The 10,613-nt window shown below is 47.3% G+C and overlaps 1 protein-coding gene across 3 annotated transcripts; it reads left to right on the plus strand.

Moving 5' to 3' along the window:
* Positions 1–292: 292 nt before the first annotated feature.
* Positions 293–9,756, plus strand: OSR1 (odd-skipped related transcription factor 1). Of its 3 annotated transcripts, XM_084622739.1 has the most exons (4): positions 295–654; positions 1,459–1,518; positions 7,366–8,057; positions 8,611–9,756. In XM_084622739.1, exons 3-4 carry the CDS (start codon positions 7,411–7,413, stop codon positions 8,744–8,746), a joined length of 783 nt encoding a protein of 260 aa, XP_084478865.1. In that variant the 5' UTR covers positions 295–654; positions 1,459–1,518; positions 7,366–7,410; the 3' UTR covers positions 8,747–9,756. The 3 variants fall into 3 exon arrangements, with proteins under 3 accessions (XP_084478863.1, XP_084478865.1, XP_084478864.1); XM_084622737.1 differs by lacking the exon at positions 1,459–1,518 and having other exon boundaries at positions 293–654; XM_084622738.1 differs by lacking the exon at positions 295–654 and having other exon boundaries at positions 1,191–1,518.
* Positions 9,757–10,613: the final 857 nt, after the last annotated feature.

The following is a 10,613-nucleotide window of genomic DNA, read 5'->3' on the forward strand; positions in this document are numbered from 1 at the left end:
GAGAAAATGGGCACGCAAAGGCGTTCATGATGTTGAATATTCATCCGCGGAATTTTCATTTTCATCACTTATTTTATCGCCCAATAGGATAACCCGGGTTTCTGCTGAGGCTTGCAAAGTAATTGTAACAGTGTGACCGTGACAAGGTAGCCATGCAAATAACACGCTAATCCCTGAGCACAAAACGATGTTCGCCTGACAAATCTGTCTTCGCCCACGTATTATATTACTCTCGTTGTTCTTCGGGATCATATAATATACTCCGGCAATGTTCTCCTTCACAGACCTCAAGAGTGTGAACGGATGGATGAATAGAACAACAAATAAGCAAGGGGGTTATGGCCCCGGGATTAATTATAAAGCCCGTTTAACCTCTTTCTTTCAAGGGCTACTTTGCTTTGCCTAAATTGTCTGACCCCGGATTCAAACGAGAGGGCTAAAACCGCAGGAGAGGGTTAGGGACCTGGCTGTTTTCACACCGTGTGGAAACTCGTTCCAGGGAGTAGCTCTCCAATGGAGGAGAATGGAGCGAGTGGATCGAGGTCAGGCGGGCTGGATCTGTGAATCTAGCCTGGGGAGTGGATCCTGCCAAGGATGCTGGGAAAGGCTGAGCCCGGGTTAAATGGGTCTTATCCGCGAGTGGATTCTTCACCGGTATGTGGTGCGGGAGATGGAGGGTGGATCTTGTGCGGGGTTTGGAGAATGGATCCAGCTGGGGGTATGGACAGGGAATCTGGTCTCCGGGCAGCGTGGATCCACTGCAATCTGCCAGGGAAGTAGATCCCAGTGGGGCCAAATCCTGCCCCAGGGGCAATCTGTGAGTTCTGACCCGGAGAGGACCCTGCCGCTGGGCCGTGAGCGGCTCTACCCCGGGCCCAGGGGAGTGGAGTGAGCGCGGCTTAGGGGCTGCGCGGGGGAGCAGGGGAAGGGGACTGCCAGAACGGGGCAGCTCCGGGCTCCTCGGGGCGGAGGGGACAGCTGACTCCCTGGCTGGGGCGCTGAGGCTGCCAGGCGTGGCTTCGGAGCCCGGCTCGCCCGCGGGTGCCCGCAGGGAGATGCCCTGGGAGCCGTGCGGGCTGGAATCTGGCTGCCCCGTAACAAGCTGGAGAGTTGAAAAGTTGGATCTTCCCAGCGAGACACTTTCCCCCCGTAGTGCGCATGCCCAGCGTCCGGTTGGGGGTTGAAATAAGGAGGAGGCTGGAGGGAAGGGATCACTCCAGTCTGAGCTCGGCTTCTCTAAGGCGCGCTTGCCCTCAGACCCACAGACAGCAGCAGCAGCAGGAGGAGGAGGGAGAGAGACTCTCACCATCTCCATCCGCAGGAGCACCTGGCTCCCTCTGCTCTCTAGGATCTGTCTGTACCCAGCTGGAGGAGCAGTGGGGGCGGGAGGGGGGGCGGGGAAGAGCAGTGCACAGAGAGGCCACGAGAGCCACTAACTTAGCCCAACTTTTTTACCAGCTCCAATTTAGCCCCGGATCTTGTCACTTCTGCCAGCGGTGGAGCACAGATCGGGATTAGGTAAATAAAAAACCAACGACTCCTTTTATTTTTTTCCCAAGTCTCTGTGGTTGGCTACCTCAGTCCAAAGTGTCCCCCCCACCCTGTACCTGGGACAGTGAAGGTGAAGGGACAGATCTGCTGTCGTTAGAAGGACTTTTTTTTTCTTTGGGGGCGCGGGGTGAGGGGAACCGGTCTGAAAGTCTTTAAAGGGTGCTTGGATATTTTGCTGCTATTTAAAAGCATGCCTATCGCATATGGAGCTGCTCCTCCCACAGTGCGGCCAAGCTATGCTTTTAAACGGAGATGAAACTGACCTGCAGTCTGCGAACCCCGGGGTTAGTCTCGAGAGCCAGCACCGTGTAGACTTGAGCGTTTAGATTTGTATCATTGTGTACGCAGTTCCGCGCGTTTTAGTTCCCAGGCACCACTCGCCTCTTTCCGCCAGAGCAGAACTGACAGGAGGCTGATGTGTTACGTCCGTTCGGAGGAAGTTCTGTGCAGAGAGAAGCTCGCTTCTTTCCAGGCCATTCCGCCAAATGTTAGTGCAAAACCGAGGATTATTCATTGTTGTTGTTATTTCTGGCTGTCCGGAGGGAACGCTATAAAACCTGGACCTTTTGTAGATTGCTGTTGAAGTTGGTAAACTCAAGAAATGTGCTTGGAGTTGTTGACCCCCCCAGCAGGTGCACTGTTGGTCCAATTAAAAACGTACCCAGCCCCGTAAAAAACATAAATAGGGACCAGATCAAGATGCTGGGGCAGCTTAATGCGGTCACCTTCCGACAGCAGAGTGACACCGCAGGATACATAGATCTAAAGATCTGTGGTGGCAGGAGATTAGCTGAAAACCTGCGTGGTTTGATTGCCTGAGGCCTAGGGGAGCGAACTCCGCTCTCGGTGGCCTGCGAGAGCTAGAGACATTGGAGAGGTCACTGTCGTTGTCTTCTTGCCAATACTTGGTTTCGGGGAGCTAAGGGAAAAGGGGGTTGCGGAGGGAAGAAAAAATTGCTATTACCGGTTATTTACGGAGCACCGTTTGCTCCATAACGTGGGAGGAAGGCCAGGACTTCCGGACTCTCGTGTGAAGAGGGTACAACCATTATTAAAAAAAAAAAAAAAAAAGTAATCCGATCATAAATGAAACTTTTACGCGCGCAGGTATTTTTCTAATTGCTCAGCTGGTTTGTGTATGAAATGACACCCCTAGGAAGCCCACATGCATGCTTTCGAGCGGAGGGCATTCCCAAAGCACTGCTGGGCTTGGAAGGGGGCAAAAGACGTTAAATTGGCATGTTTAATTCCACTGTAAGAACATCATAATTGCTGTCTCGTGAGGATCCGGACTGAGTGGTTGAAAAGGCTGCACTGAATACTTAAATTGAGCAAGCTGTAGTGAACTGGATTTTTTTTCCCTGAGTCTAACATATGCCTGTATTAATCAGCATTCGCAACGGTGGTCCGTAAAGCGTGTCAGCGCTGATTTCATGATAAAATGTGAATGATGATTTTATAAGGATTTAGCAGAGATATGCTGCCTTAGTCCTTCCAGTCCTCATCAATGTAAGCAATTAACTCCTCCACGCTCGATTAGACCCGAATAAACCTTCCTTAATAGATTCTGCACACTCCATTAATAATCTGAATGAATCGGCGCGGAATTCTCTCGTTGTATTCTCCAGAGCATCACGCTCTCAAATGCAGAGCGAAAGAACAACTTACAGCCCCAATTCCCTTTGCAGCTAGTTTCCTAAACACAGGTAAACGATAATTTCCTCGTTTACGCTGATGCAAATTCTGTCTCCTTGAAGGAAATATTGGCTACTGATAAATCTGATAAAATTCTGCAGACCGTTCCAGTTTAATCGAAGGGATTTGGCTAACAAATTTTAAATAGTTCATTCGAAACAGGGTGGTTTTTTGACAGATGAGCCTCGTGGCAGGAGTTCTAGATATTCCCCCACCCTCTAAGGCCCCAAGAATCTGAAGTTTTATAACCACCAATTTATCATGTTTGTAAAAATAAGCAACATTTCAGGCTAATTTACTTCATCTATTCCCCCATGTGGAACTAATCAGTAAAACTCATTATTTATGAGTCAAGTATTTAATATAACAAATATCCCTCTCAAAAGACACATCAGAAATAGATAATTCAAAGTGAAAAGTAGAAAGACTGACTAACCACAAGATTACCGTGAGATTAATTTAATTTCGATTCATGAGAGGCTACCAATAACAAGTTTTTCCCCAATTTTTTCTTATTTATAAATAGAGATGAATATTTAGATTGAATTTATCTGGAATGTAAAGATTCCTATGATTGTAAAACAATGGCAATTAGACAATAGCATGACCAAATCTCCAAAATAGGACAAAGGGTAAGAAAGCTGGGGACAGATGTTGTCTTTCAAGTTTATGATCTTATTTTGCAGGGTAAATTTATCTTGGCAAGAGTGGGTTTTGTTTCAGTCCTGTGTCAGTACACAAGTGGCTTGCTCTCAATTACTCAGCAAGCAAATCTTGTGTTTAAAAACTGTACAGTTTTATTGCGATGGGGGTGGGGGCGATTCAAGCAAATAACTCACAGGCTCCTTTAAAAAAAGAGATAACGATCTGTTTACATGAAGCAGAATTAAAGGTAGAGGTGACACCGAAATCAAAGAAACATTGATCTCTCTGTGGGGAAGGGAAAGAGTAGAAAAGTACTGCGGAGAGAAATACACATTCCCTTTGATGTCCCTAAGAGAGACTTCTCTACGAAAATAAGCTGCTCTTTATCTATATTTTTGACTACCCCAGCTGTACCGAGCAAAAGTGTAGCTTTCATTTCTGGAAGGATGCCAACAAACTTGTATCAACCTGAACGCTCCGCCCTCTGAGCCCCTTCCTTTTAAAAAAAGGGATAATACTGCTTCTAGCAAACAACATAATTAGGACAATGGGTGCTATTATGAATCATTTTTGCTCTTCCTTTTGCTTGAAAGAATCGTTGCCCATGTATTCGTCTGGAAAACGGAAACCGATTTTCTGTAAAAATGGGACGTCCCTGTAAAACAGGATTTTACCTAAATCTGTCCGGGGGGGGTGTTGTGTTTTATATTTCGGGTTTGTTTGTTTTTTAAATACAACGTATGATATGAAAAGAGGGGAGGGGCCCAGAATTCTGGGCTCGAAATCCGTTGAGGTTTGCTGTCGCTTGACACGTTTCAGAGATCAGAATGAGCCAGTGTAATGTTTTAGAATTGTAACCGATGTGGCAGCCAGATAGTTCGGGCATCTAGGCGGAGTGGGCAGCTCTGTGTTTAGTTTAGTTTGTTCCTGAAATAAGGGATCAAGACACTTGTGTCGCAAAAAGAAGACACCTGGCACTATATTAAAACTAAGCAATGTTTGTTTCTCCGGCCGAAGAACAAATCTCAAACGCAGGTTGGACCACTGGCCCTTGAACAGTTATGGGACTGGGGAAGTAATGTGTATGGTTTTTTAATCAGCCGCTATACAAAATGTATCCAATGAGCAAAAGGCAAATCTTGGAAAAAATGCCCCACGCTTTTATTCTGGGTCATTGCGATGGAATTCCTATCGGATTTGGGTCTCCTTTCCTGCGGCTGATTTATGTAAAGCGGCATGAAAGGTGGCCTTGGGGTAGAGGATGGGGCTATTCTGAGGAAAAAAAAATCCCCCTCTCATAATCTCCCGCCTTAGCCCTCCACCCCCAATATAGCTTTTGCAACTGCGAGTTTCCTTTTAATCGCATCCATATATAAATCTTTTGTTTGTCTGGGATCTAGAACTCTTCCGCCATCAGGTTTCCTTTGCGCCTGGGTCTAGAGAGAGAGCTAGCAATCTGGTGCGCGTTTGTAAACTCTTCTCCAAACGGGGCCTTAATATGTCAGGAAGTCCCTTCTTCTTGATCAGAAATCCATAATCGTTCTGCCATGGGTCGGGGGGAGAATCGCTTTTGATAAATGCTTAGAGGAACTAGCAGTTTGGCATTAGAAATACGGTCGCACATTACTATCTGTCCCCAGGGCCCCAAAATAGCAGTACCAGAAGACACTCTCTGGGCAATCACTGGTTGCTGGGGAAATAAACGTGGAGAACCAAATCATAGAAGAGCGAGCACCCCCCTCCCCCCAAAAACCAAATGTGTCATTTAAGAGGGGCGAGCTTTCAAATATCTGCCGCTGTTCCCCCTAGAGAGCTGCACCCCTTGCCAAACGGTTGGCTGGAGAGGTGCGCGCGTTAATTACTGTGATTGAGGGAAGGGTCAGATAGTCCCAGTTACCTACGTTTTTCTCTCCGTCAATATCTCCTTTGCCTTCCGAGGTGCCGTGCAGCGGTCTGGCTGGGACTGCATGAGGGACCCTGATTTGAAAATACTCCGGTCCCATCCCAAGTTCCCCTTGACTTCAAAGGGGGTTTTTTTTTAAATCAGACTTTAGCAGAGGAGTGGGCTTTGCTTGTACTACCTCGGGCGAGTCTGAGTCTCCCCCCGGCCTCAGTGCAAACCCGCAAACGGGAGGGTGCGGGAGCCCGCAGAGTGGCAGCGATTGAGCCGATCGGCCTGTGGGTTCAGCGCGGAGATCTGACTGAAAATCGCGGGCGTGCCAGGGGGCAGCGCAGTTCTATCTGGGCAACTCTTGCTGTGTGAAGATCCCCCGGCTTGACTGCTCTGGGGAGAGGTAGCACCCTGCAAAGTGGCTGTGGAAAGGCTCTTGCTAGCTCCGAATTTTCAAATGGGGTTTTATTAAGACATTGTTTAGCCTGATTAGAGAAGGTCTCGGCCAAGCTCGTCCCCTTCCAAAGGAAACAAGAAAGAAAAATCAGACTTGCCACCGGGACGCAGGGCTTTAATATTTACTATTATCAGCCTTAAAGGGAGGAGGGGACGACTAGCTTCCAATAAACATCCTCCCCCCACCCCTCCAGCCATAGGTGCTGGCCCTAGGGGTTTGAAGTGGTTTCCATCACTTATAGGGTTTACAGTTTGGTTTAATGGCTCTCAGCACCCCCACTATACAAATAGTTCCAGCACCTCTGGCCCCGGCTTTGCCCTTGTTCCCATGCAGAAGCCAGGAGGAGGCAGCTGAGTGGATGTGGCTGGACTGGGAAGGGGCTAAGGGGGAGCGCTGTGGGACGCCGCTATCCAGACGCAGGGGCTGGAAGCTGGCGAGAGTAAAACCCTCGCGCTCTACTTTCCAAAGCAAATTGGAGGTCAAAGTTTGGTGGGCTCGGCGGGGAGCCCTGTCACTCCTCTGGGCGGCAGAGGGCGAGCCCTTGCTTCGTACGGGCAGGATACGGCGGCGATGCGCTTGAGTTTTAACTCTTTACCGTGCGAGTTGCCAGGAAAAACGGTGTCCCCTGGGGCTCACGAGGGGATCTGCCATTGACTCCAGCGGGAGCTGCAGGGGAGAAATCTGGGTGGCTTGGGGGTGAAGCCTGGGGGTGTGCAGCCGAGTAGCCTGAAGTTACACACAGCCTACCTGGAGGGTCCTCCCCAGCGAGCGGTGCGCAAAGCGGAGGAGGCCGCGCTGCAGCGAGCCAGGGCTACCGAGGGATGGTTTGTGTTAGGAGCAGGCTTGGCGGCGGGGAGTGGGCAGATGAAAGGGCTCCTAACGACCTGCAGATCTGTGCAGCCAGCCTGAGGCTTGCACGGCTGCCGTGGGAAGGGGCCGAGGCGCACCGCGCCAGAGCCACTACAAGCAATGGGCACCTTTCCACTGACCTGCCCTGGGCTCTGGGATGCGCCCAGCAGCCCGGGGCTCCGCAGCCGGCCCTAGGCAAAGGAGAGCAGCAGGCGGCGTGGCGGACCTGTCTCTGTGGTCTCCCTGTTACAGGTCTTTGTCTCTCTTTCTCCTCCAGACACTCGCCTTCCCTGCTCCCAGATCCTCCTCCCCGGTGGACACCATGGGAAGTAAGACTCTGCCGGCCCCCGTGCCCATTCACCCCTCCCTGCAGCTCACTAACTACTCCTTCCTCCAAGCGTTCAACGGGCTGCCCGCGGTGCCCTCGGACCACCTGCCCAACCTGTACGGCTTCAGCGCCCTGCACGCCGTTCACCTGCACCAGTGGACATTGGGTTACCCAGCCATGCATTTGCCTCGCTCTTCCTTCTCCAAGGTGCCCGGGGTGTCCAGCTTGGTGGACGCCAGGTTCCAGCTGCCTGCCTTCCCTTTGTTCCCACACGTCATCCAGCCCAAGCAAGAAGCCACCAGCCTGCCCCTCAAAGCCAAACCCCGGTTTGATTTTGCCAACCTCGCTGTGGCCGCCACCCAAGAGGATCACTCTAAACTGGGCCAGGCGGACAGCCAGAGCTCGCCTCCGGGGCTCGGCTCCTTGCTGGAGGTAACTAAGCTCTCCCCAGAGAAGAAACCCACCCGGGGAAGGTTACCTTCCAAAACCAAGAAGGAATTCGTCTGCAAATTCTGTGGCAGACACTTCACCAAGTCCTATAACCTTTTGATTCACGAAAGAACCCACACCGATGAAAGGCCCTACACGTGTGACATTTGCCACAAAGCGTTCCGAAGGCAAGATCACCTGCGGGATCACAGGTAACTCCAGCATTTTAATGGGGGGGGGGGGTTATAAGCACAGGCTTTGCTTGGCTCTGTCCCTCTCCTGTACCACAAATAGAAAGGTGAGCTAGTCCATTTCCCCCTGTAAGTGCAGGATTGTCACATTAGGCTTCTTGCTGCTTTGTACCATTTAGTAATGCCCCAAGTGATTGAGGCATCTTGATCTGGCAGGTGAATCCCTTATAGAAGTTTACTTGACTTCCTGTACACCACTGAGGACCATACCCTCATCTGTCCGCTTTCCCTGCAGGCAATTTGGGATGGCCCTTTCTTTTTATTTTTGAAAGTAATTTTAATCAGAAATACAGAGTGGCCATTAGAGCCAGGTATTTACAGTAAAAGAATGGTTCCCATAACACTGTGTGCTTCCTGCATGAATGTGATCCCCCGTCCCCCATTCTGGCTTCTGGGCATCTCATATTTGGGCCTCAGCAGTAGTTTGGAAAGTAGGCCACAAACAAGGGGTGGTTTTTGAGAGGTCACCTGATTGAATTGTCACTATTTGTAAATCTATATTCTCTCTCCCCAGGTATATTCATTCTAAAGAAAAGCCTTTTAAGTGCCAAGAATGTGGGAAAGGCTTTTGCCAGTCCAGAACTCTAGCTGTCCACAAGACACTGCATACGCAAGTAAAGGAGCTTAAACCTTCCAAACTTAAATGCTGAACTCTCCAGCACCCATGAACTAACTTCCCCTCCAGACTTTATACCAAATTCAGAACAGACACAGACAAAAAAAAAAAACAAAAACAAAAACAAAAAAAGAACAAAAAAAAAACAAAACCAAACCAAAAAATGAAAAACAAAAAAACCCCAGGATGGGAGCACTGAACTTTCTTTTTAATTAAAAATAAAAGGTTCCCAAATCCTGGTTTAAAATATTGTTTTGCCTTTGAAACACATATTAATAATATGGAGAGTGCAAGAGAACTGGCTGTCTTGTGTGGCTTTGATAAACTTTATGCCAAAAGGTGGTGCTCACGTATTGGACAGGAATCTTCTTCTTCTTTTTTTAAAGCAAAAACGTAGCTTCCAAAGGTATTACTTTTTACATTTTTTTATTTTATACTTTTTTTGACTGTATAAAGCTTCTTACTTAAACACTTCAGGAAACAAAAAATTCCAGAAGACAATTAAGAACTGAAACTTTGGCTTCTCATTACAGCACCATTGAGACCAGGAGAACAACTTGCGGACTTGTTTGTTTGTTTCTGTTGTTGTTTTCTTTTAAAAAAAAAAATGTTCCAAAGTGACCTAAATCTCAAGTGATGAAGTCTGCCATGCACTAAAAGCCTCATATAGAGCTTAGAGCTGCAGTATCAACACTCCGTGGAGATCTTGTTTTTGTTTTGTGGTCTAGTGCCTTGGAGGTGGTTTGTAATTTGTGGACTTATTTAAAAACACCCAAAGGAAAGAATAATGGCAATAAATCAAACTGATGCTATGCACAACATGGTTTTAGTGGTACTTTAAAGTCTGTGTGTGTCCCGATGAGAGAGTGGGCAGGATAAATCTCAATCAGAGAATTTTAAAGGCTAGCTTTCTGAACAGTGTATTAAAAAAGTTAAAACTAAGAGACATTCCAATATGTTTTGTTTATTAAAAAGGTTGTATGGCTATTTGGCACTTTATGCTGATAATTGGTAATTGACATTTATCACTGGATTGTGTTTTTTAAGTATTAAAATAAATTGTTATTTTACAGGCAAGCCTGACTGGATGTACTATTCACATATGTTCTGAATGGTCTTTAACTATTTGCTTTCAGGTCTATCCTCAATCGAACTCCCTCCCCCAATTGTCAGAACTTTCCTTTTCAGGTGGTGTAATATTTTTAATTCTTTTTCACAAATGTTGTCCTGGGGGAGTGGCGAACGTTAAAAGTATACTTTTTTTTTTTTTTTGATATGGGTTAGTCACTGTTTTTACCTACAACGGAAAAGTCAATAGACCTGAGGGAGGGAGGGAGTCAAATCACTGTGCTCCTAGTGTGAAAAATTCACCTTGGTAACTAAATCTTGGGTATTAGCAGATAAGATTAGATGTCAAAAGTGTTAAAAAACAAATCAAATGAATAATGGGTAAACTGTTACCATTCACACAGCCTGAGGCCATGGGGGAAACACTCCTTTACACTCTCTCTCCCCTTTCATTGTCAATAGTGTATATTTATCAATTGCATCTTGGCCCAGTCTAGTGTTGATGGGCGGCCTTTGATTACAGGCAGCTGTCTTAGATCAGAGATGTTTATTCCACTGCAAAACCACTTTGGATTGAGACATGGAGAGGGAGTTTTGAGCGTGGGTTCCATCTGAGCTTTTAAAACATGTATTGCTTCTTTTGTAATTTCATAGAAAGAACAGCTTCTTCCCTGATTATCCACAAGTCACCTCTGAAATTGAAAAGCTGAAATCAAACAATTCTTTTCCTTATTACAGATCAAAATAGTAACTTTTATTTTGGGGTTTTATTATTTTCAAAACTTATAAGGCTTAAACCTATAAAGCACTGAAATCAAAACAAAAAAAATTAT

The sequence above is a fragment of the Lepidochelys olivacea genome (assembly GCF_965140295.1).
Source record: "Lepidochelys olivacea isolate rLepOli2 genome assembly, chromosome: 3".
NCBI lineage: Eukaryota > Metazoa > Chordata > Testudines > Cheloniidae > Lepidochelys > Lepidochelys olivacea.

Coding starts and splice junctions, on each gene's coding strand:
- OSR1 (XM_084622737.1), top strand. CDS start 595: ATGCTGGGAAAGGCTGAGCCCGGGTTAAATGGGTCTTATCCGCGAGTG. Junction 655..7,365: donor CGCGAGTGGATTCTTCACCG/GTATGTGGTGCG, acceptor TTTCTCCTCCAG/ACACTCGCCTTCCCTGCTCC. Junction 8,058..8,610: donor GATCACCTGCGGGATCACAG/GTAACTCCAGCA, acceptor CTCTCTCCCCAG/GTATATTCATTCTAAAGAAA.